Here is a 27089-nt window from a genome sequence, read left to right on the forward strand (position 1 = left end):
AAATTAAAGTGGGCAGAAAGTTTATAAGAAGTCACCTGTATACTGATTCACTCCTTGTCTGCAGCCCCTCCCAGGAAAGCAGAATTAGCATCAAAATACAAGACCAGGGCAATCCACAACAGTGCAGGTTATATGAGTGACATGAACAGCTCAGAGTTAATCCTGTCAATCGCTAAGGAGATCATAGAGATAAAAGACAAAATATGAAAGTGGATTTGTTTTAATCAACTTTGACTACTATAAGGAAATACTTTGATGCCCATCTTACAAAGGGCCCTATGACTATATTTCTTTGTTGCTAGAGCCGATCATTCAGTATTGGAAAACCAATCAGGACTTGCCTCTCTCAGCAGCTGTTAACTATAGCTCCTTCATCTAAAAGTGAAGTCCCATGCAACTTCCCTACCCACACTGATATGCCAACTAGAGACATCATTGTTGTGGTCTTGTTTAGGAAGCCATGCTGTTGAGACTCTCAGAGTCTGGCTTCCCTGACACAACTAGAAGATCCAATCTCAAACAAACTTCCTGTTTGACTGGTTTCTATACTCTGTCTTCTACATTTTTCCATGATATTCCTGTGCCTTAGGTACAGAAGTGTTGTTTTTGATGGATTGACTGGGACTGGGCACCCCATAGCCCCACTGGCTACATTTTAAGGTTCTTTTTAATAGGTGAATTATCATGGTACCATGTAACTTCACATAATGCCAAAATATTGTCAATCTATACAACTTAACAATATTTACTGTGGCATTTGGTAGCTAGTGTATATTTTAGACTTCCTTTTAGACCAATCATTTTCAAGTGTTCAGTGGCCATATCTGGCAAGTGGCTAGACCTGAAACTGCAGTTTACTCAAGAGACCCAAAATTACTAATTGAAAATTATTACTCATAAAATTTCTCCCAGTGGGGTTCATTGCTCTAGAGATAAACATACATCTTATGGGCCTCTTTCCATAAGTTATCCACTCTGAATCGCTCTCCCTTCTTTTGTAAGTTTGATTCGATTCATTCACATTTGTAAGAAGTTTCTGACCCTGGTCTGTCCTTCACCTTCGCACTCTGACAGATGTAGACTCTCTACTGCCACCTCATTCCCACTTGGTAGTCACAGAACACCTGCACACACACACACACACACACACACACACACACACACACCTAATAACTATAAAGTGAAACTGTAAGTTATCACCTTTTAACCAATTAAAGTTTTTGGATTCCTATAGGGTCCATGTTCTCACTTTGTTCCTAGATGCCACAGAAAAGTATAACATAAGTCTTAACATTTTCTTAAGTGGCTGAAGAGGTAAATACTTGCTTGTGAAATGCAGAACCTCTATAGCACACAGAGCACATAAGTAAAAAGCATTGTAATTTTCTTATAAAAGAGCCTTTGTTGATGCTTAACTCAATTCTGGCTCAACTTACATGCCATAATATTATTGGCCTTTCTTTTCCTCAATAATGTGAATATATATCCCAAATATTCATTTTTCTAACCTACAGTAGATTCATCTCTCTCTCTCTCTCTCTCTCTCTCTCTCTCTCTCTCTCTCTAATTAGTATTACTATCATATTCTCATTTTGAAGAATCTGAAATTCTCAAAATGTCTTGACTAAAACCAACACTTTTCTTTTTTAAATTTATTTTTATTGGAAATTATATTTACATTTCAGATTTTATCCCCTAACCCCCCCTTCCCTCCACCACCCAGGAGCCTCCTATCCCATCCCCCCTCCTCATGCTTCTATGAGGATGTGCCCCCACCTACCCCCCCCCACTCCCACCTCCCCACCCTCGAATTTCCCCCCACTCAGTGTTCATCCTTCATGGGACCAAGAATCTCCTTTGCCCAACAAGGCCATCCTCCCCTTCATGTACAGATGGAGTCATGGGTCCCTCCCTATGTGCTCCCAGGCTGGTACTCAGAAGAAATATTAAATACCAATTTGCAAAGCTCTTTTCCTAGATATAGAAATTACCTTACAAGTTTACTAAATGGCATCTGTCTTTGTTTCAGAATGCCTTCAATGACAAGGAATAAAATGAAATAATATAATATCTAAAGCACTATAATTATTAAAATTTCATTCCACTGTCTTTCATCCTCACATCAGAATCACACAGATCATACCGGTGCTCAGATATGGCTTGCAAATGTACCAGATGTAAAACGCCATGTTCTTTAGATAAAGTCTGAGTCACTCGGTCCAACAAGTCTGTCCTTGCTCTAGGCTCAGAACTGACTCTCATACGGTCCCCAGAAGTTAGTCTTTTTGTGAAATCTGCAAACTCCAGAGACCTCAGAAAGTCCACCTGTGTGATAACCAATTCATGGGCTGAGGAAATGACACTCTTATTGATGCTGGTAGAATCTAAATAAGAGTTCCATATGCTCAAGTCATAAAATGACACTCTAGTCAAAACACAGGAAACAGTATACCTTCTATTTCAGGATGTCAACCAGAAACCTAGACCAAACTTGGATTGCTGTATAAACTGATGCCAAGGCCCTGTTGCTAAAGACAACATCTACACAACTCATCAAACATGTTTGAGCTAGAACTTAAGACTTTACTCCTACAAGGCTCTCTCCTATTGCCTCCTTCTGGTCCGTGGTACCAGAAGCCACTCTGCCCATTACCAGAGGAGAAACATAAAAACCAATCTATCTAGAAGGTTTTCTATCTACAGTGGTGTCCTGGTAGCATAGTTTCTCAGAGTAATCAACTAATATCTGATATAACTAAAACCCTACTCCATGAGGTGGAAGCCAAGCCTGAGACTGTTTGGATGGTCAAAGCCTGAGACTAGACAGTCCAGGGACCTAAGGTAAACAGAGTACTAAATTAAAGGAATATAACAACAAAAGACTGCTAGTGACATTATGCCATACTCAGAGATCAGTGGCTTGCTCCGCCATCATCAAAGAAGCTCCTGCCTATAGCAAACGTAAGTACAGAGACTCATAGCCACACAATATACCAAGAATTAAAGAACTCGGAAGACTCAGCTACAAAAAGAGGTTTTTCCATCAAATCCCTACACCCAAGGCTCAAGGAACCCTACAGAAGAGGAGGCTAAAAACAGAAGAGCCAGAAGGGATGCAGGACAAGCAAACAAGGTCTTCTAAATACATCAAGACTGCTGCACACATGAACTCACAGAGACTAAGGCAGCATGCACAGGGCCTTCACAGTTCTGCACCAGATAGGAACCTAGAGCTAAAAAGAGGAGGAGACACAAGCCCCCATACTTTATCCAGACACTATCTCCAATTACTAACCCCTTCCAAATTCAAATATAGTTTTCTCCAAAGATGTCTCACAGAGAAAACAGACTGCTCTTAAATATAGGTTCCACAGTCGGCACTAGATAGCCAAGAGAAAATGAATTCAACCACATCTTTGGAGCATCTTTATCTCATAATCTCAGGGATTTTTTTCTTTTTTTCTTTTTTAATTTTATTTTTTATTTTGTTCTATTATATCTATTCTTCTGTCTCTCTGTCTCTCTAACTCTACCAGTCTCTCTCTTTCCTCTGTCTGTCTCTGCCTCTGTCTCTTTCTGTCTCTCTGCCTCTGTCTGTCTCTGTCTGTTTCTGACTCTTTGTCTCTCTCTCTCTCTCTCTCTCTCTCTCTCCCTCTCCCTCTCTCTCTCTCTCTTTCTCTCTCTCTCCCCTCTTCCTTACCCTATAAGTACTTTACGTATATATGATGGCTTCCAGTTTTATGTTTGTATGGGATCTTAACTATGTGAACAAATTAATTTCTGTGTTTATATCTGTTTCTTATACTTTCCCTTGAGCTCTTTCATATCTGTTTGTTTTATCCAATTTTAACATATTTTTGTATTATACTATATTATTATCCCTTAAGCCTGTTTTATTCTAATGAGAGACAGGTTGTGGATCCAGATGTGAGGGGCAATGGTGGGAAGAAATTGGAAGGAGTAGAAGGAGGAGAAACTAATCAGGATATGTTATGTGACAAAAAAAAATCAGTTTTCAATAAAAGAAAAATTATAATAGAAGGAATAAATGAATGAATGAATCCCATTGTCATATCTAATCCCATTCCAAAGATCCCCCTTAATTTGGTGTTTGGCAGCTGGTATTTTATTTTGCACTTCATTTCATACTTGCCGCACTTCAAATGTTCTGTAGCCAGTTCTGTTCATTGATTTTGGTGTCTTCACCTGGTCCTAAAATGTAAGAAGCTTCTTTTTCTCCTTAGCATTGTTAGTAAATTATTTTGTCTTTCCTTGATACTGTCATCTTTTCAGTATTATCTCAAAGAATACAGTTCAAAGTCCATCCCTGAATAGACTTACTGATATGTCCTTACTCTCCCACTGAGCTGCATCTGCTGCAGTTATATCATCATGGTTGCCTAGCTTGCTGTCTTCTTGATTGTGATGCAAACACACAGAGACATATAACTCATCTGTGATACATTGATTGTATCTGGGATGTGGCCTATTCAAAAAAACACTTGCTGTTTAAGTGAATCAATTAACTTGGCTGGATTCAGCAAAGATATTTGCATTTCTATCAGATACAGAATATGTAATAATATTCTTTTCTTCTAACTTATCCCTTTCCTAGGTTTTAATCCTCCTGCCTAACACCCGCATCTAATGCTACTGCCTCAGTAAGTCTGAAAATAACCTCTCCTATTTCATTCCTTCGTTAAGCTCCCAGGCTGTGCCTGTTACCCCCAGGATGTTTGTTATAACCTTTTATGTAGGTATCATCCTTCCTCTCTCATCCTCTCCATCCCCATTTCAGACACAGTGCCCTTTCCAAAGCTCAGTGCAGAAAGAAATGTTCCTGTGGCTTGTGCTTAGATGAATGAAGTCTTGAGCTGTGTGTGAAAAGCACTGGGAGAAGACATTATAGATGTAACATAGGCTCACAAGAATCAAATCAAGGTGCTCTGCAAAACTCAGTCACTGCAAAGTCAACTCAGTTTTCAAGATAAGCCAAGGCAGGAGTATCTTACAAATGAGTACACAAAAGTTCGTTAGAAACCAAGATCCATTTTATTAAAAAGAAATCATGTTCCCAAGTGTAGATGTTGCATCCATTAACATGTTCAGGCGACAGAACCAGAGAGCAAGAAAGCAGAAGTAGTGAGACGATACTGCAGATCCCAGGATCATAAAGATGCCTTCTAGAAATGTGCAGCTGGAGGTCAAAGACTTTGTCAAATTTGTAATTTCTTCAATATCGAGATCTTGGCTATGGGTCTATAAAGAAGCGTGGTCTTCAGAGGGGTCACTTCAGAAGCAACTGGTATTCTCTTAGGGGTGTTCTAACAGCAAGAATAGCATCTTCTGTAGCAAGATGGTCCATAGCCACAGCAGCCAGACCTGTAGTAGGAGCCATATCCACAGCCATAGCCAGAGCCATAACCACAGCCATAGCCAGAGCCGTATCCACAGCCATAGCCAGAGCCATAACCACAGCCATAGCCAGAGCCATATCCACAGCCATAGCCAGAGCCATAACCACAGCCATAGCCAGAGCCATAACCACAGCCATAGCCAGAGCCATATCCACAGCCATAGCCAGAGCCATAACCACAGCCATAGCCAGAGCCGTAACCACAGCCATAGCCAGAGCCATAACCACAGCCATAGCCAGAGCCATAGCCACAGCCAGAGCCACAGGAGTTGCCGTAGTAGTTACAACACATGTTGTCAATGGAGAAGAGTTCACTTGGGTTACAAAAGAATATTTCTCAAGTGTGGATGCCTCTACTCTCCTGGGACCTTTATATACTGCCAGTAATTGTCAGAGCATACCATTCATTCCCTGACTTAACGAACAAACATTTAAACTATTACATTCCAGTCACTGTTGACAACCAACAATGGTTTGCTTAAAAGGAGTACATTACTTTGTAAACTCTCATTTCATTTAAAGAGCATCATCATTTCAGTTTCCTCTGTTAAAGAGGTTCCTCAGTCAAGTCACGTTCCCAAGCAGAAGAATACTTTTTATATGTATAACCCAATGTGTAACACATATAGCAAAGTTTGGAGAGAATGTAAGAAAATTTCTCTTCTCTCTCTCTCTCTCTCTCTCTCTCTCTCTCTCTCTCTCTCTCTCTCTTTCTCTCTCTCCTTTCTTCCCTCTCCCTCCCTGTCTCTCCCTCTCTTTCTCTCTCTCCTTTTTTTCTTTCTAAATTTCTAACTTCTACCAATGTTTACTTTTGCATTACTCTTTCTGCCCAGCATCTCTCCAGAAATATCTGATAACTCAAGTACCAGAGCATCTACTGAGCCTCTTACAGCATACAGATGTAGTGAGTGTGCTATCTGTATGTGACTCTTACATATCCTGTCTTCCTCCAAATGCCAGGCAAACTGAGGCCCTGAGAAGCTCAGCATACTCCTCCTTATCTCTTGCTCTCTATGCCAAAATGTGTCTTGTTGTTCAGGCACCTTTAAAAACATAACTGGCTTTATCTGGATGGAAAAGCAAAACTTTTAAATCTCAGATAAGAAGCTACGTTCTTTTCTGAAAAAGGAGGTTTTTTGCCAGAGTTTGTAGAGGAGATCTATGCGTGTTCGTGGAATTTAATAAAACGTTCTCTTCTCATTCACCTTTAATTGAGAAGCTAAAAGACAATGCACAGTATTAGGATGCTGACAGCAAGGATGCTCTTGCAGCTTCTAACACTTCATGGATATAGAAAAAAAAATATAATTCACTCCATCTGCTCACAGTAGCCCACATCACTCTTTTTTTTTTTTTTTCAGATTTTGATGCTTCACTTCAATGAACAGAGCCGTTTGTTGTGATCTTGACGTATAACGCTCTCTCACAGGCCTCAGCGGTCATACCATGTTGACCCTGCCAACATAGAAGACAGAAAAATGAGTATCATTTCTTCAGATAATAGTTTTTCCTTGTTGCCGCCATGCCACAACTAAAGAATTTTCTTTTTTCCCAATAATGTATTTTTATTCACTTTCCACCCCAAACACAGCCTCTTCCCTCCTCTCTTCCCAGTCCCACACTTAAAAATCCCTCCCTGCATTGCTTCCTCCCCTTCTCCTCAGCAAAAGGAAGCTTCCCCGCCTCAGACTAAATCTACCCTGGGACATCTAGTCCTAGCAGGACCAGGCACATCCTCTCTTACTGAGGCCCAACCAGTCCAGGAAGGGGAAGGGGATCCAATGACTGGAAACATAAACCAAGATAGCCCCTGCTATCCACTTGCTAGGGGACCCACATGAAGACCAAGCTGCACATTTTCTACAAATGTGTAGGGTATCTCGGTCCAGCTTCTGCTTGCTCCCTGGTAGGTGGCCCAGGCTTGGTGATCTACTATGGTCCCAGACTAGTTGATTCTGTAGGTCTTTGTATGGTGTCCTTGACCCGTCCAGCTCACTCACTTCTATACCCTACTCTACCACACGACTCTCTGGGCTCTTCCTGATGTTAGGCTGTGGGTCTTTGCATCTACCTCCCTTCGCTGCTAGATGAAGCCCCTCAGGAGACAGTTATGGTTTATACATTAAAGTCAAAATCTCAAATCTTGTCCTGCAGGAAGAGTTTTCTAGGTGCTACTTTCTGGATGTAAATAATTGTAAATACTTTCTTACATGTAAATAAAAGTTATAAACTTATTAAGCTCTGTTGAAATCTTCTTTTGTCCATAGATTAAACTATGGTGTGTATGAAAACAAAGATTATACGGCCCACCTTAGAACATCCGGTCAGATCCATATTTTACTGTAAGTAAGCTTCAGCTGAGACCTCAAAAAGAGTAAAACCAAATTGAACATTTAAATATACCACGTTTTACAAGGCCACCGGGAAGAACTAAAGTCTACTGAAGTTCAAAACATAGACAGGATTTATGGTGGTGTACATACAATATGGCTGCTTGATTGCATTGTTGGGTAGTTAGTAGGTTGATTAATTTGACTCTAAATTTCAATTACAACCCCAAAACATCAAAGAAATATTACTTCTTTTTATATTTTCCTCTAATTAGTTTTTTAAATTGTACTTTTATAGATGCAAATGAGCCATAGCTATTCTCCAAGAAAACGCTCATAATTTGTATTCGGACCTCTTCTCTATTTATCTGTATCTTCTGTCTGTATCCATGACCCTCCATATGTAACAGTGTGTTGTCATATATTACCTTAGTGGTAAATAAGTGTGCATTGTTACTCAGTGCTCCATTTACATGACACGGAATACTTTTCAGAATATTGGAAATTCTGTGGTTCAATAGAGTTCATTAGGAAAAAAGAGGCATCTTTCAATGAACTTCATCTTATACACTTGTCACTGAAAAGTTTAAAATCCATGCACATCCATAGTAAAGATGGTGTCTAGAGAACAATATTTATCAAGATTCCTCCACCTTTTTTCCCCTTCTCTTCTCCCTCTTGCTAGGGCCCAGCTCCTTCGTCCTCTGCTCACTCCGGCCCCAAGTACCAAGTAATCTGTAGCTGTCTTCAGACACCCATATGAAGGCATCAGATCTCGTTTCAGATGGTTTGTGAGCCACCATGTGGTTGCTGGGATTTGAACTCATGACCTTCTGAAGAGCAGTCGGTGCTTTTAACTGGTGAGCCATCTCACTAGCCCGGTTCCTCCAACTCTTACTCCGGCTGATAATCCTTGCACTGATCAGTTGCAAGTGACCGCACAGATACATGTTCCAAAGATTTGATATTTTAGAAAGAATTGCAGTTTAACAGACTGCAGGATGGGGCAGCACTTTGTGCCTTGTTGGCCTCAGTGGGAGAGGATGTGTCTAATCCTATAGAAATTTGATGCCCCAGGATAGGAGGATAGCCGGATACCAAAAGGGGAAGGGGGTTGGGGGAAGAACTCTGTGTGAGGGAATGTAAATAAATAAAACAATTAATTAATAAAAATAATATGAAGAATAGCAAAAGATTCCAGAAAATAAATTATCTTGTACATGGCCTTCACACACCCCTGACTAAGTCATTTTCATAATTTCTCAGTAAAACTACAACATCAAGCATATGCTACTGGGTCATATGGTCTCAAGGTTAGAAATTACAGAAAGACTGTAAGGTGTTTCTATAGTGTTTTTCTTGGTAGCATTTTTAGTCTTCTACTAAAAAAAGCATCTTGTGACAATTTGGAGTAACTTCAGGAAGAATTCATAGAATAGCATGGTAAAATGTATTGTCTGGGCTACAGCCACACTGATAGCTTGTTATCTTGAGTACTATCCAGTAGGATATGTAAGCCAATGTCAAATGTTCATTAAATAATAAATTCTTACTGTGCATTGAAACATATTCTAGAAACTTCCATAATGTGTGTTATACATGAGTCTCCAAACCCTTACCATATATTAGATTTATAGGTTCTACTTCCAAAAGTATTCTGAACTTTTATTAAACAGTGGAAATAATGTCTCTAAGCAGTCTGTCTTTATTATTATTTGTAAAGTATCTCTGCACACATCATCTCAAGTTATTATGGTAATCTGATGTCATGAATAAGGCAGATACTTATGGAACTCATGTTTAAAGGAACCAGTGTTCCTCAAACAAGCTGAAGACACATAGTTGATGACAAATGTCCCTAGAAAATCTCCTTCCTGTTCATGACAAAGTGCTGATTGAATAAGGAAGGATTTGCAATGATTTCTTCTGACGGGGCTGGCCAGTAGCTGTGTTCATAAAAGCTTTGGCATAGTGTCTTTCTGCCCAAACTGACTGGTCAGTTTCTATTTTTACTTCATGCCTCAAGTCAAGTGCTTCCTCCTGGGGAATTCTTTCTTGATTCTCTCATCAGTAAACAACCCTCTTGTGTTTTAGAACTTTTATACACTTGGTTGTGAAAACTGTCTCCTTATGTTTTTATTCATATTATATAATTCATATAAAATTTAACAAATGCTTTCCATATTGCTGAGTATCTAGAAGACCTATTTTTTTTTTATTTTTGAAAAAAAAAAAGTTTATCATTGAGATCTCAGTCAAGCCTTAAAAACATTCCAGGTTTTCTTTCCTTCTCATTGTTTTCGAGTGTTTTGTTTTGTTTGTTTGTTTTTGTTTTGTTTTGTTTTTACTTTTTGTGTTTGTTTTTGCTTTTTTCAGTTTTTATTCTCATATTTCTTTTTTCCCATTTAAAAAAATTAAATGATTTAATTTGATTTGTTTTTTTACTTACTTGACTTGAGACACATTCAATCTATCCAGGGTGAGTTCAGGCCTGACATGTCATACCTAGACTTCAAAAGCTAGTGTCTAATACAAAGATAGGTAACAGACTAGGTAAGAGAAAAGCTGAAAGGTGATGTGCTAGAGAAAAGTGGATCCTACTTGTTCACACTGCCATAAATAGTAGATCAAACAAATTTAAGGTAGGAAGAAGCAACTAGGTTTAAGAGTCAAAGAAGTAAGTCCCAACTTACTATCCATTGGGTATTCAAATATGCAACCTTCAAATCAAAATGCTAGGAAAACCAAGAAAATGAAACCATCTAATGTACAGTATATAAAAAGCCAAGCACAGAATGCCACCAAAAAGGCCCTGGAAAGAGACTGTAGCTTCTCTCTGTTATCCAGACTGCTAGTCTTTCTTTTCTCTTTTATTAACGATAGATTCTTTTCTCATACAATACATCCTGATTATAGTTTCTCCTCCTTCTACTGCTCCAATTTCTTCCCCACCTCCCCTCCAGATCCACTCCCTGTCTGTCTCTCATTAGAAAAAAATAGGCTTCTCTCCAACCAAACCAAATAAAATATAATAAGGTGAAGGAAAGATTATCATATAAAAGTTGGACACAGCAACCCAGGAGGAGGAAGAGTCCCAAGAACAGGCACAAGAGTCAGAGACTCATTTGTTGTCACAATCAGGAGTCTCATAAAAAATACTAAGCTAATTGATGGCTATAATATATACACAGAGGACTCGGTGTAGAGCCCTGTGCTTGCTGCTTTAGTCTCTATGAGCTCATATGTGCCTTGCTTAGCTGATTTAGGGGGTTTGTTCTTCTAGTGCCCTCTGTCTTCTGTAGCTCTTGAAATTTTCCTTCCTCCTCTTTCATAGGATTCCTTGAGCTCAGAGGGGAAGGATTTGATGAAGATCTCCAATTTAAGATCTCTGCACAATGTCTGGTTGTGAGTCTCTGCATCTGTTACCATCTGCTGCCAGAGGAAGCCTCTTTGATGATTAGGACTGATTTATTAGTAAAGAAGAATAGCATTAGGAATTATTGGTTCTTGTTTTGGAGAATTGGGGCTTTGTCTGGTTTGTTGGTTGGTTGGTTGGTTGGTTGGTTGGTTGTCTGGATGGCTGGTTGTTTGGTTGATTGGTTGGTTGGTTTGGCTTGGTTGTTTGGTTGTTTGTTTGGTTGGTTGGTTGGTTAGTTGGTTTTAGAACATTAATGTTGGTTTAGCCTATAACCTAGATCTCTGGGCTATCTAGTCTCTAGTTTTTGGTTAATTTTGGTTAATCATTTGGTTAACCATGAGTTCCTTCTCATGGAGTATGCTTTGGGAAAACATCAGATATTAGTTGACTATTCCCACAAGTTCAGCACCACCATTGTCCCTATGTATCTTGCAGACAGGACAGATTGTTAGCAGTGGGCACTTGCTGGAGTTGAGATCTGGTAAGTTGGGAGAGGGAGGTTAAAAATGGATGGTCTTTGAGATCTACAGATGATGTAGTTAGGGGTTTCGTTGCAGTGATGGGGATGAAACTACAGGATTGTGTCTAAGGGACCAGAGAGACAAGATAAAGTTTGTGGGATGCCTACCTAGTTTTCTGGCAGGCCTATTCCTGATTTTTTAAGACTGTATCTTATGAAAAACTACATCCCTTTTCACTATAATATCCAATCACTGCTACAGGTATGGGAGACAACAGATTCAAGAGAGTCAGTAGCCCTCCACTCTCTTATTTCTATCAGAACAACATTGATTCCTCTACCTGGCCAAACCTCACAGTCAATGCTTCTTAGCCTCCTTCATGGGTGGTTCACAGAATGGCAAGGTTAAAGTAAACATAATTATGCCAACTTGCCTGGAGCTCTCTTGTGGGGATCTATCATGTCTCATGTAGGATCTGACATCTCTGGCACATGTATTTCATGGAAGAGCCAATATAGCTCTAAGAGTTGAGGCTTATTGAAAGGATAATTTATATTTAGAATCTTTTCCCTAAAAGATTATCTAATGAGTCCAAGCAGGACACTTGGTCCTTTTGTCACATTATAAACTTCGGTGTGTATTTTGATAACTCACAAGGCATCTCTCTCAGTAAGACTGGATATTATAAGAATAATTTTCACCAAGTGTATCTTCCTATATTCATCCATCATTATGTCCTACATTCAGAGATTTGGTCTCCAGACTGAGGTCAAATTTATTATCATCACTTCCATGATTTATTGGCGCCAATAGTCAATTCAGATCTATGACATAGTTTTCCTAATTCTCCTAGGCTGATTCCTTCCGCTTTTAAACATGTTTATGAGATATTACTTGTTTTAGTTTATGTAAATTAAATTCTTAATTCTTTACTTATGCATTTACAATTATACATTTATTTTATTTCAAGCATGAGTGATTGTGAGAAGTATATTATTTTTTAAAACTGGGGAAACGTTTTAAAGAAAAACAAGATTGAAACCACAACAAACGACGCGTCAAGTTGTACTTATAATAAAACAGAAGAGACACAAAATCTGGAGTCGTTGAGGATGTAAAATAAGATCAGTGACATGGAGTTGACAGAGTCGAACATGAAGTCTGGAGAGGGAAGGAGGGAAGGTAGTGGAACAATTGTTTTCATGGCCAGCCATCATAAAATTGAAGACAACGGGAAATGAAGAGGCTAAATTTGAAGGGAAGTGAATGAAGTGCAATTCATCTTCCATTAATGTCACAGCACTTCTATGACACAAAAAAAGTTCTTACAAGGAGCCTAAATTGAATCAGAGCTAGTGGTGTCTTCTTCCTTAAGACAGATTTCTTCTTGTTACTTCAGCAGCAAATGAAGCACTGGTAATTGGTTTTTAAAAGCAAGAGGGAATGGCAGCTCTTCTAACAAACGTGAATGGTGACCATGACAACTGTAGTCAGAATCACAACCATGGCCATTGCCATTAGTTTGATCCAGATCTAAACCCAGAGCCCTTGCCCAGCTTCATCCACAGCCTTTAGAGAAAGCTCCAGATAAGGAACAAACCACAGTTTGGGGTGATGCCTGTAGCAGGAGCTGTCAACCAGAAGCTTTGCAAGTCTGGATGCTTCCTGTCATCTCAGACTTACAACATGCAATCAGGGATGGGTGGGATGCATCCAAGCTGCAATTTGCTTCAAGTAGGCTCATTTTACGAGCCATTCTAATTCTGTTAGGAAGTCTCTTTTTAATTGGTTGTCTCCCGGTATTTATCTCAAGTTAATGATGGGCCTGAAACAAAATTGCCTTCTGTTTCATAACCCTTTCACAAAATGAAAAATAAAAAAACATGTGACTCACAGTCCCGTGTGAATCAAAATATGTGTTTTGACCTCTAAAAAAAAAAAAATGAGCGGCTTTGAAATTGTACATGTGTGTGCACGTGTATAAATGTATTTGTTTAAATTCTTATTGAGTAAGACTGGTATTAGTACTCTAGTTTACAGAAAAGAATACTAATTTTTAAAGTGTCTGAGCCAGAAACACATAGCTGTACAATAATAGAGGTATTATTCCCTAGTCATAAAACTCCAAATATTACCTTAATAAGAGGTAAAATTCCAGGAATTGCCCTTCACTAAAAGCATTGAAATGGCAATATTGACTTCTCATAGAAGGCAGATATTCATGGTTTTCTTTCTTACATTAACACATCATTCGTACTCACAAAGAGTTGCCACTCCCACCACTCATCACAGACAGTTCTTTCTCCACAGACAGATACCATCACAGAAAATGAAAATTGTTCAAAATAGAGAGATATAAGACCATGAAATGGCCAATCCCAACTGAAGTATATGCAATATCACACATATACTTAAGGCTTAGGGAACAGAGCAGAGAGGGAGAAAAAAGATTGTAAGAGCTACAAGACCAGGATGTCTGCTGTGTGTTGGTAAACTCGATATATGACGGAGAAACTCTCACCCAGAAAAAAATCTCAACAATATGACTGATTAAACAAGATCTAAGTAATGCCACTACCAGTTGACATGCCAACATGGATGGGAGAAATTTCACAAGGCCCTAACACTAGATTGAAGAGTTACAGTCAATTAACAGAAGCTAATAGAGGAAGAATCATTACTCCCTAAGCATAAGCCCCCTGACAGATTATCCAATCCCAAGTGCTCAGTCCTAAACAGATACATATGGCACAACACTTGGCTCAACAGACTGTATTTATATATATGCATGTGTGTGAGAAAATAGATAATAAAAAAAGTCACAAATTTGGAGTTTGTAAGGAGAAACAAAAAGAGGAATGGATAGAAATGCTGTAAAGATAGTGCTCATATATAAGATTCTCAAAAATAAAAATTAAATTAAAACATCACATCATTTCTTACATTTTTGACACTCCTGCATTTATAGAAGACAAATGTAACTGACAAATTTTAACTTACCCACTCCCCCATTCCAATTTTGCCTCTGGAGGTCAGGGTAACCTATGTTCTTCTTCCTGAAAGAACTAAGTAAAGACAAGAATCAGAGAAAGTGAAGATGGTTTTCACAAGCCTTATATTTCTGCAATTCTGTAAGCAATTCACTTGACTTTTCATTTTCTTCATCCTAAAATAATGTAATCCCATATGTACCTATCTCTTTAGAGTAGGAGGAAGATTTGAGTTCTATGAATCACGGGCTGATAAAGCTTCATTCCAGAAGGTTCATATCTAATATAAAGTTAATAGCTGATATTATTATCCCTAACACTTACAGGAGTGTGAATTCCTTTGGAATCTAAAACTTTATTATAGATCATTAAATTCACAGTACTGACTAAATTCCAAAACATATTCTAGCAATGTTTGATGCATGAATGTTACTACTTCAAAATCTAAACAGTTTGAGAGGTATATTTTTGTCTATATGTACACATAACCCAACTCAGACACTTCCCCTAAATCCTGCTTTGGATCACTAATTTACTCAGTATTAGATAGATAATGTTCTAATTTATAATCTTACCATCACTGTTTGATCTCTTTCTCTGTTATGTTATCCTATGATCAGATCTCCTGTCTTTTGCTTCTGTGCCCAGCACTGTCATTCTTCAGAAGCCTTCATCTTCCAAAACTGCCCTTTGTTTATGTAAGTCCAGCAACTACACCAGATTTGCAGAGCCAGTCAGACATGCATCTCTCCTGGAAGCTAGAACTGTAAAGGCAATGTGCACATAGGTTGATGGGCCTCTGTGCTCTAATTCCTTCAGAGTCAGGGCAGCCATGGTTGCCTCTGTTTTTCTAGACAGAACTAGTTACTAGAGGAAGCTCTTAAGCTGGCAAGTCTGACCCACCGAGTCTTGCATTTATTTATTCTGATTATGGTCTCTTGATTGAGACAAAGAACATAAAATACAGTTCTCTAATACCAGAGACAACATTCCCTGAGCCTATTTCTGTACTTTAAGCACTATAAAGTACCATTTCCATAGTGTTTCTAGTGAAAGTAGCCATTTTCCATCTCCTAACACAAGTGTCCTGATCATCTGATGCTCATCTCCTTGCCTCCATTGCTCACCCACTGACCTACCTTTATCTTTATTGACCTAATGGTGGTCTTTCATTCCAAGAAAATAACTGTGGCTAATTCACAAGTCCTGTATATCCTCTCTAGACTGGACATCATTGTTATTGCTGTTCTTTCATGGATGTTAAATCATAGGAGAGCCGGAGGGAAATTCCCCCAGGAGTGTCCTTTCCTTTATAGCAATTACCAATATCAACAATAATCACACTTAGTTCATGATGCATTTCAAAAGGGGGATTAAAAAAAAAAAAGCTTTGCCAGTAAACAAATGATCTTTGAGATAATCTAACCTAATCTAAACATAACAACAATACATAAATGTGTAAAAACATAACAGTACCCCCCAGTAAGGTGTATAGATTTTATATTTTTGTAACAGTTAAAAGTATTTGTAACTTTACAAATCAATACTTCTATTAAAGACAAAGGCTTAAGTTTTTGGCCAATTGTGTAAATTTCTCACTATTCAATCATAATTGATAAGATGATAATACTTATCTATTAGAGTTTTCAAACACAAATGAGACAACTATATCACACACCTTCCTCACAAGGTTCAGGGAACATGCTGGAAGAGGGGGCAGGAAGATGTAACAGCCAGAGGTCAGTGACAGACAGAGTTAAACAGTATCTTCTGGATGTGACAGGATTATTGCTTGCATGAATTCACAGCAGCAGTGGTGACCTAAACAAGGTCTTCGCAAGATCAAGCCAGTTGATCTTCATTCAAGTATGGACTGGGGAGGGCACAAGAGCTCCCAAGCCTAGATGAGGATCCCTTGACACTTAATGGTTGCTAGAAAAGGGTAAATCAATTTTCTTCAGGGTATAGCTCTTTTTGCTTGTTTGTTTTGTTTTTTGGGTTTTGTTTGTTTGTTTGTTTTGTTTTTCGAGACAGGATTTCTCTGTGTAGCCATAGCTGTCCTGGAACTTACTCTGTAGACCAGGCTGGCCTCGAACTCAGAAATCTGCCTGCCTCTGCCTCCCAAGTGCTGGGATTAAAGGCATGCGCCACCACTGCCCGGGCAGGGTACAGCTCTTGGTAGGTTGACTATGCTCCAGTGGATAGCCCCATAGCCATGTGTATATTTTCAAACTAACTAGATTTGGTGGATTATTTGTTAAAGGATGTGAAATTGGAAGGGACCATGATGAGGATCCAAAAAGAATTGGATGGGGAAGATGAGTGTGGATATGATCAAAATACATTGTGTGTATACATAAAATTCACAAAGAACAAATCAAATTCATACTTTTAAAAATAGCCATCCTTCAGCCTTACTGAAGTCAAACATTTTTCTAATTCATTTGTCAAATTCCTTCTTTTTCAAGTCATTGTATAATGATTATTTCCTTCATTCACTTTTTGGTAGTGTCAATAAACACTAGGTCCCCCTCCATTAAGAACACCCAGCACAGTTGGCATACTATTGGCCACAGGACACTGTAGTTGCCCTCTGAATGGGCAAAACAAAAAACAAAAAGCAGAGCATAAAATGGCACAGAATATCCATCACCATTCTGAGAGAGTGGAAAGGGAGAATAATGAGGGGATACTGGACGAAAACAAGAACAAACAAGATCTGGTCAAACTCCAAAGTCAGCATCTCCATATCTGATATCAAAGGGCTACACAGATCTCCAGTTCCTGTCCCCTTTGTGACTGCACCATACTTCTCTCTCCCTTAGGCTAGTTTCACACCCAGTCTGCACCTTTCCTTGGCAGGTAGGTATTCCATGGCCCTGGCATCTCCTACAGCTTGGGGTCTCCAACACCATCCAGGCTTTTCCTTTCAAGCTTCACTCAAAGCCCTCTCTGAGCTTCCATGCAGGGACACCCCTGGCACATGCCTGGTCTCAATAGCTTTCCTTAGGAATGGAGGGAGAGTCTATAACCTGTTTCATGTATCCTTGACTCCAAAGCCAGAACCACATTGCCACAGCTGCCTGCCGAGCTCTGCTGTTTGCTAGGGCTGGAACATGCCCACCTCATTCAATGATATGTGTATCAGCTTGCTGGCTTTGATAGATTCCTTCACTATTGAAGCTTTTATTTTCTTTTTTTATAAGTTGGAAGCTTAGCTGGGTGAGGTCTTGCCAAGGCTATCACTCCCTTTATTACATTTAGCGCCAGGCTTTTCTTTAATCTGTTTATCTCCTTGAGCACAGGACTTAGGTTCATTTTGCTTCCTGGTGCCCCTCTTCTCAAACTATACACTTTGTATTTTTCCTCCCTCAGGTTGCTCCCTTTCATTATGGATCTACATAACTATGACCACTAATAACCACAGGACAGAGTCATTATCAAGCTCTCTTGAAATCTCTTCTGCAATGCCATCAATCTCAAAGTCTCCAGTTTTGCCTCAGGGATGCTTTTTTTGGACAAGGGCAGAAAGCAGCCACATTCTTCACCAAAATATCATAGGAAGAGTCTCTAGGCCACTGGTTACTATTCTCCTCCTCTGAAACATCTTGAGCTTGGCCTTTATAATCTACATTGCTCTCAGCACTTCTGTTTTCCATACTTCTACTGGCATGGCTCATTAAGCCCCACTTAAAGTGTTCAATTGCTTTCCTAACCCAAAGTCCCAGTGTCCACATTCTGCCAACAAGCAGCATGGTCAGGCCTGTTACAGCAATATCCCATTTCTGATGCCATGAAGAAACACTATGACCACAGCAATTCTTATAAAGAGAAGCATTTAATTGAAACTTTCTTACAGTTTTAAAGGTTCAGTCCATTATCAGTATGACAGGAAGCATGGTAGCATTCAGACAGACATGATGCTGGAGAGGAGCTGAGAGTTCTATATCTGGACCCACAGGCAGCAGGAAGACAGAGACCCACTAAGCTTAGTTTGAAAACTCAAAGTCTACTCCCAGTGACATACTTCCTCCAAAAAGGCCACACCTATTCCACCGAGTTTATACTTTTAATAGTGTCACTCCCTGGTGACCAAGCACTCAAATATATGAACCTATGGAAGCCATTTCTATTCAAACCACCACAATTTGTAACATTCTTTTAAACAAAGAGTAAATGTAGTGAGGGGACGGGACCCTTATGATTATGTTACCTCTTAGGGCAAAAGTACAAGAAATTACCTTTAATGTAGGAAGTCCTCTGATCAGCAGATTTAATCAAAAGAGTATTTTCAGGAATCGCCTACATATTCATAGAAGAAACCCAACCAGCAATCTCTCTCCTCTTCCTCCTCTCACTCCTCTCCCTCCTCCTCTCCCTCCTTTCTCCTCTTCATCCTCTTCCTCCTTTGCCTCCTCATCCTCCCCTTCCCTTTCTCTCTTCTTTTACTCTCTCCCTCTCTTCCACACATCTGCCCACACCACCAGTCTTAAGCTCTCCCTCTCTCATACGGTCAACTTGGAATAAACAGATGTATTCTACAGCACCAAAGAAATAGACCCTTTCCGAAACCCGAGGAAACAAAGTAGATGTTTCTGCTCCATCATGAATGAGAAATGAAATGGAAACAATTTGCTCTGTAGAGTTAAGAGGGATCCGAACCCTGGCACCAGTGGACGCTCAGCTCATTTGCTCTAGACTCCTGGCCTATGCTGATAATAGAGGCACTGCAATAGACAGCACACATGCAAAAAGCCCTTGGGACATGGGACTTGCAAAGTGAATAGCCCTCCATTTTCCACCTCTTGTACACTAAACTTGCTAAAGTAACACCCTACTCACTATTTACACTGTTATCCTGTCTATTCATTGCAACTTAAGCAAAGTACATTCCCGCTTACCACTCTAAAGCATCCGTAAGTTCATGATGAGGATAGCCATAACTGACTTGTCAAAAGATAAGTGGCTATTTGACATTAAAAGCATGAACCCATCGGCAAAACAAACTTTTCTTTTCCATAGGTATATTAAAAGTACCTCATGTGAGGTACTTCACACTTCACATAATCATTTGTTATTTAAAATACAATGAAAGTGACCTCGCATTGTATCCCCTCAATTTGCTAACTTCTTTGCACACTATGTTCCCAAATATTGGGAATGAGACTTAGAATTTCCTATATTATAATTCCAATGTTTGGGACATACTCCTCACAGAGGCATGTCTGAAAAAAAAAAAAAAAAAAACAACAACAATCCAGCTCTGGACTTTCAATAGAAATACCACCTCCTCTAAGAAATTTTCTGTGACTCATATAGTTTGATATTTCACTCCTGTGGCATTACAGTACAATTTTCTCATGGCTTCTCTACTTTTCTCTCTGAATTCCATATACTTGCAAGCAATTCCTCTCTTATCTATCCCTAAGATACAGTCCAATGTCTGACTCAAAACTGTCAGTTGAGCTGAAAATGGTTTAAAATAAAATAAAATAAGAGTGAGAAAACGAATCATTGGTTAATTAAAAATAAAGATTTCGATCTGTTATTTAAAATCATCTCATTCTAACATTATGTTTTTATTAATTTTAACATAAATAAAATAGTCAAAAACAACAGCCTAGATAACCACAAAATTGTTACATTTGATTATAAATATAACACCCATTAGCCTCATGTTTAAACATATCCTGTAGAACCTTTGGAGGGGTGGGTCTTACTATTGTTGTTTTGCTAAATAGATGGGTTATCAACATTCTAATTGCTTGTGCATTCCCACTGACAATCACCACTTTCAGCCTTGTTCAGAGAAGCTTCTTTTTGCACTGAATGTTAGAGAATGCAGAGACTCATAACTACTTAAGGTTCTGAGATTAAGTAACTCTGGAATGTCATCCCTATGTTATCTCTATCACTCCCTCCAAAGCTCAGTCAACATCACTGAATGGACAGAAAGAATACTGGGGAAGAGGGTTGTGAAACAGTATCTTCCTGGCATGACATAACTAATTCACATATGAACTTTATTGCAACTGTTTTCCCTACACGAGACTGGGCCTGTTAATCTTTACTCATGGATGGTGATGGAAGCCCCCTTACCTGGGGATTGGCATTACTGTTTATAGATAGATACTGATGGAGGAAGAATGACTGGCTTCAGTGGTATAGACAATGGTGAGTCTCCTATAATCAAATGGCTAGCTACAACCCCCACCCCCATATATGTATATATCATGCTAACTCAGCCACAAAACAAAATGATATGAAATCAGGAGAGGGACTCCAGGAAGAAAGGGGAAGATGAGGATCAGCAGAGATGGGAAGGAAATCAGAAAGAGTAGGGGTAGGTATAATCAGAATACATTATGCACATACATAACATTGTCAAGTAATAGATCTAGCTTTCTTAAGTAGCCTATGATAATCACAGGTCAGTTAATATTTATCACGGGTGGAGAATGTACTCATGAGGTCCCATCATAAGGAACTATCAGCAGCTAAAGGTAGTTGGGGCAAGAAGTGTTGTTTTCTTCAGTGGTAAAACTGTTAAGTTGCCCAAACTACCCACAGTAGGTGGATGTGAATCAGAGATTGTAGAAGGTTCCAGATGAGTGCCTTCTGCATTTAGTTGACAAGAAGACTGCCCAGTCTCTCTTACACTCTTACCTTTACTCATGGAACTCTTTCCTGTGTGGACTACCACCGTCAGGCAGACAGCTGGCAAGACCAGTCTTCCCTTCTTTTATTGAGATTTTAGCAGATCCTTTTATACTGAAGAGTGTCCTCCATGACATCCTGTTAATGACTCTATAGGTAGTTAAGTTAAACACATGAATTAATGCCCAACAAAGGGGAAGTAGAACCTGTAGAGACCATATCCAGAGATTAGGCAAGGGACCCAGTTGGGGGATGGGCCGCCCACTCATCTCCAAATTTTTAACCCAGAATAGCACCTGTCTAAAGGAAATACTGGGACAAAGTGTGGAGCAGAGACTGAAGGAAAGGCCACCCAGAGACTGTCCCACCTGGGGATCCATCCCATATACAGACACCAAACCCAGACACTATTGCAGATGCCAAGAAATGCTTGCTGAAAGGATCCTGATATAGCTGTCTCCTGAGAGGCTCTGCAAGAACCTGACAAATACAGATGCAGATGCTCACAGCCAACCATTGGACTGAGCATGGGGTCCCCAATGGAGGAGTTAGAGAAAGGACTGAAGGAACTAAAGGGGTTTGTAACCCCATAGGAAGAACAACAATACAAACCAGATCCCCTAGAGCTCCCAGTGACTAAACCACCAACCAAAGAGTACACATGGAGGAATACATGGCTCTAACCGAGTATGTAGCAGGGGATGGTCTTGTAGGACATCAATGGGAGGAGAGGCCCTTGGTCCTGTGAAGGCTCGATGCTCCAGTGGAGGGGAGTGCCAGGGTGGGGAGGTGGGAGTGGATGGGTGGGTAGGGGAGCACATTCATAGGAGAGGTTAGGGGGTATAAAATAGGAGTTTGAAGAGAAGAAACCTAGAAAGTGGATAACATTTGACATGTAAATAAATAAAATACTCAATAAAAAAGAGTAAACACAAAAGAAGAAGAAATAATTTTATATTTTGGTATATATAGAATGTTGCTTTAATCTTATATGCAAAGTAAAGACTAGAAGTCACTGTTAAAAGCAAAAACAGAATACTAGGTATAACTTTGTTACATTTTTTTTATCATGTTGCTTTTTGTTTGTTTTCTCATAAGTTCATTAATACCATGGTGGGATGGTTTGTTTTTTTATAGCTTGCATGGCCATTTTCTGTGCATATGCAACACAATTGCTGAATCAAAACACATCAAATATGGTCGGACATAAGACATTAAGTCTTTCAATAATGTTCTGGGAAAAAAAAACTAGACAAAAGAAAAACTGAATCTTTATGAGACCATTGCTCACACCATATAAAAGGCATGGAATTCCTAGCCTACAGCAACCGAAGAGGCAGTGCAAAGAAGAGGGGGCTTTAGAAAACAGAACTCAGCAAGAGAGTGTGTGTGGTAGTGAAGGAGGAATGATGAAAGAAGGTGTTAACTTTCTATATCTTCACCACTTGGCGATGCTTTACAGTTAAAATGACTTTTACTGACTCCATGGGATGATGAAAAGGTTCCCATAAAGCTCAGTGAGAAAATGACCCAGTTTCCAGTACTTGGGAATAACAGTGATTAAAATGTGTAATGAGAGCAATGATATTCCTCTCCGCTGGGTATTCCACACCCAAGAGATGCTCATAAAAGCAATGATCTAGTTATTAAGTCTACACATTGGCTAATGTCACAACCACCTTGGTGCTTTATTATAAACACAGTCTGCCGTTGCTACATCGTTTGCTTTGTCATTTCATATAACAGCAAGCAGGGAGACTGTAACAGTGTATGAGTGTGGGCCTGCCAGTACCACACTGTCCTACCAGTTATAGCTAAAGTTCTTTCTCTGTAAGTCTATATCACCAGAAGAATGTAATTTGTTGGGAAGGCCATCTGCAAGCACAACATAGCATCAGTAATAGTGTCAGGGTTTGGTGCACACCCACGGGTTGGGCTGGTCACTGGATGGCCTTTCCCTCAACGTCTGTTCCATTTTTGTTTCTACTTTTCTTTTAGACAAGGACAATCCTGGGTCAAAAATTTTGAAAGTGTGCTAGTGACCCCATTCCTCCACTGGAGTCCCTGAATATCTACTAGAGGAGGTCTCTTCAGGTTTTATTTCCCCACTGTTGGGCATTTTGGCTAAGGTCATCCCCACTGAGTCCTGGAAGCCTCTCACAGCCCAGGTCTCTGGGACTTTTTAGAGTCCCATATTTCCATATGTTCCCCTGGCCCTCTAGGTTTATCTCCTGCATCCCCCATCCCTGATCCTCTCCCCTTTTCCCTCTCTTCGCCCCTCTCCCACCCAGGTCCCTCACTCTCTCTGCCTTCCAAGATTGTTTGCTCTCCCTTCTAAGTGTGATTGAAACATCCTTACTTGGGGCCTTCCTTCTTCTTTAACTTCTTATGGTCTGTGAGGTGTATCATGGGTAATCTGTACTTTTTGGCTAATATCCACTTATCAGTGAGTACATAACATGCATGCCCTTTGGGGTCTAAATTAGAATAGGAGGCTAGCATGACTGTCCTCTAAGAGGCTCCATCAGCCTGAGTAGACTGAGACAGATGCAGATACTTACAGCCAACCACTAGACTAAGATCAGGGACCCCTATGGAAGAGTTAGGGGATGGATGAAGGAGCTGAAGGGGATGACAACTCCATAGGAAGAACTACAGTATCAACTAACCCAGACCCCTGTGAGCTCCCAGAACTAAGCCACAAACCAAAAAAGCATGCATGGGCTGGTCTGTGGCTCCTGCACATATGTAGCAGAGGGCTGTCTTGTCTGGCCTCTGTGGGAGAGGATGCAACTAATCCTATAGAGACTTGATGCCCCAGGGAAGGTGTATGCCAGGGGTGGGGGCTGGTGGGTGGGGCCGGGGAAACACCCTCTCAGATGCATATAGGAGGAAGGGTGGGGTGAAGAACTCTGGGATGGGAGACCGGGAGTGGAGCAATATTTGGAATGTAAACAAATAAAAATAATTTTTTAAATGTTGGAAAGACCATAAATAGGAATGGTAACTAGTTATTATTTTTTTTATAGAATTCAGATGAAACTAGTGGTCAGTGTACCTAATTTATGCATAGAAAGAGCCTGAAGAAGACCATATCACTTGGCCTCAGTTATATTAATGATGATGCCAGTAATCTAGGCAATACTTCTTTCATAGTAACTAACCCTATGCCTGCAAATAACCCTAGGTTTGTGGTGCAGTAGCAAAGCATGCAAGCTTTTCTACTTAGGATCTGTTAATTACTTGATGGGGAGGCTTTCAAAACAAGAAAACTACAGAATAATGATTTTGAAAGAAAGCTAAAATCATGCCAAATCACATCCAGCAGTATTTCCACACATCTTCCCAGAAGCCATGTGCACGCACTGAGAGGTTGTGTGACTGACAGCTCTTAGAAATTACTCATGGCCTGTGATGCACTAGCCTGAATTTTCACTGAACATAAAAGTTATTATGAATTCACAGTTGCTTCAATTGCTTCATGTCAGCAGCAACTGTCAATTCATGAGACCGTCGGTGCCCATCAGATAAACTATATATAGTGTTCGGGGTTTTCAGAACAAATAGAGAATGATCAAATGACTGGGATGGTGCAAATAATACATGTTTTCACTTTTAATAGTGTATACAAGCAAAGTAGTTCACTCAAAAGCAATAATACAGGCTGGAAAGATGGCTCCGTGACCAAATCATGAGCATGGGGACCTAAGTTAAGATCCCTAGAATACATAGAGAAAAGTGGCATGTATCTAAGCCCAATGCTGGTGATTCAGAAACAGATGGATCCTTATAGATCACTGGCCAGCCATCATAGGCAGTCTCAGAAACTCAGGTGGAGCTTGGTTGAGGAATATATCCATCAGTCACCTTTGGCTTGCTTATATACATACATACATACATACATACATAATGCATACATACATAATACATACATACATACACCATACACACACACACACACACACACACACACACAACATTAACAACAAGTTTTCTTTTAGCAAGATTCAGAATTCAGAAAACATGCAGAGGACAAAGCTACACAACCCAATTTATAGCACACAAATTGGTTATTTCTAAATTTCACCTCAAAGATAATCAAAGGATCTCACTGTAAAGAACCCTTGACTCAAGGTTAAACCACATCTTCTTTCAGGCAGTTCTCAGTACATCCTATCTCTTCCAAGCCTGGACTAAATACCAAATGCAATCTTTCCTTAAAAATAAGACACATGAGAGTTGTTTTCAGTTTCCCTCTTCAGCATTAAACCTGAGTTCATAAATTGTCAATAAAACCAGAGAGTTCTTAATCAGATCAGTGGTCTGCTGCTCCATTGATTGCCATAATCAACAGCCTTAGGGGTTCAATAAAGACGAGGTCCTGGCTACTCCACATTACATCATCTCAATGATGTTTTGTATCCAACATTTGAATATTGGAAATTTCCATGAGTCAAGAACTTATATGCAAGACTTAAACTTTGAAATAGTTTTACCAGCATCTACATTTTTTTATTTTAAGCTTCAGATAAGAAGTATTATCATGAAAAGACCAAACACTGGTACATTTTTTTTTTTTTTAGCTCAGTTGAAAACCTCAACCTTTTCTGTGAGTTTCATTAGATAAAGTGCTAAAGAAATACACAGTTTTGTATTTATTTGACGATGTGTTTATAAGGATCTGGGCTGTGTTATTTATTACCTGGAGCAATAATTCAAAAAATGTTCTAAAGCTATTTAAGGAGAACAAATTTGTGCAAGTGTCAAAGGGTGGGGAAAATGCTATTTCTTTTACAAAGAACTCATGATGTCTGTATTTTGGTTCGTAAGTATTTTATTGAATATTTTTAAACCTAGGTTCACCAAGAATATTATTTTCTTTGTTGTTGTTGTATTTTCACCTGGCTTGGTTATTATAATAATAAAGTTGTTAAGAAAAAAATATGTTTCAAATACTCATATGTCAGCCTTGTTCAGAGGCCATGCTAATCCACCGCATCGTTCCAATTTTAGTATGCACGCTGCTTATGCAAGCACATAATTAAGTTATTTCACATGGAGACATGACAAGAGAGGGTGAGCAAGCTGGGGGATTGTTACCCCGTTCGTTTCTCATTGTGAAAAGGTATGAAACAACACAGAAGGAGAAGGATGGGTGGTTACAGTCCAATGCGGCTTACTGTGTTTCCTACAGCATGGAAAGTACTTTTATTTCTTACCTTTCTGTTGGCTAATTCTGCTTTTCAATTCTTTCATGATTCATTGTTACAGAGATCCAATAATCTCTGTTTTGTTTCCACTTTGACAATGTTTATTTGGTTCTTGCTCAAAAATAAAAATTTAAAATTCTAAGCAGTAATCTCAACATTTCAGCACCTTCTCCTATTTTGTTTCACCCAAACAATATGATCATCTTTTGCATTTTGTTTCTAAAACTCTTTCTGGTGGCTAGGAATTCGTTGGGAAGCAATTGGGGTGGTGGTGTGTACATGGCTTTGTCCTATTTTGTAAATACAATATTTTAAAATTAAAAAAATCAACGTAATTCTCTTTAGTATGAAAACTTGGAAAGACTCTGATAACAACAAACACAGAGCCTGTATTTGTTCTGAGCTAACTTCTTTGAAAATATGTTATGACTGTTAGCTTAGTGGGTTTATAGAACTGCTAATAGCGGGAGCAGGGACTATCTCTGCCTATTTTGCCCACCCTTAGGACCCTTTTCATCCTACTGGGCATGTGCCTGGTCTTATTGTAACTTGTTATGACATGTTTGTTTGATATGCCCAGGAAGCCTGCTCTTTTCTGAAGGGAAAA

The 27089-nt window shown here is 39.4% G+C and overlaps 1 protein-coding gene and 1 non-coding gene across 4 annotated transcripts; both read right to left on the reverse strand.

The window, feature by feature from the left end:
- Positions 1-5111: 5111 nt before the first annotated feature.
- Positions 5112-5752, reverse strand: LOC117717581 (keratin-associated protein 21-2-like). 3 transcript variants are annotated; one of them, XM_076911196.1, is made up of 2 exons: positions 5608-5752; positions 5112-5481 (listed from the first exon to the last, which is right to left on the reverse strand). In XM_076911196.1, the coding sequence occupies exons 1-2, from the start codon at positions 5706-5708 to the stop codon at positions 5325-5327; spliced, it is 258 nt and encodes an 85-aa protein (XP_076767311.1). In that variant the 5' UTR covers positions 5709-5752; the 3' UTR covers positions 5112-5324. The 3 variants fall into 3 exon arrangements, with proteins under 3 accessions (XP_076767311.1, XP_034370716.1, XP_076767310.1); XM_034514825.2 differs by having other exon boundaries at positions 5112-5383; positions 5486-5752; XM_076911195.1 differs by having other exon boundaries at positions 5112-5752.
- Positions 5753-26204: 20452 nt separating this feature from the next.
- On the reverse strand, positions 26205-26309 carry LOC117718375 (U6 spliceosomal RNA). Its single transcript, XR_004608059.1, has one exon. It is a non-coding gene; the product is annotated as a U6 spliceosomal RNA (small nuclear RNA).
- Positions 26310-27089: the final 780 nt, after the last annotated feature.

The sequence above is a fragment of the Arvicanthis niloticus genome, chromosome 12 (assembly GCF_011762505.2).
Source record: "Arvicanthis niloticus isolate mArvNil1 chromosome 12, mArvNil1.pat.X, whole genome shotgun sequence".
NCBI lineage: Eukaryota > Metazoa > Chordata > Mammalia > Rodentia > Muridae > Arvicanthis > Arvicanthis niloticus.

What these genes read in the sequence shown, in the direction of transcription:
- LOC117717581 (XM_076911195.1), bottom strand. Translation starts at nt 5,708, where the DNA reads ATGTGTTGTAACTACTACGGCAACTCCTGTGGCTCTGGCTGTGGCTAT.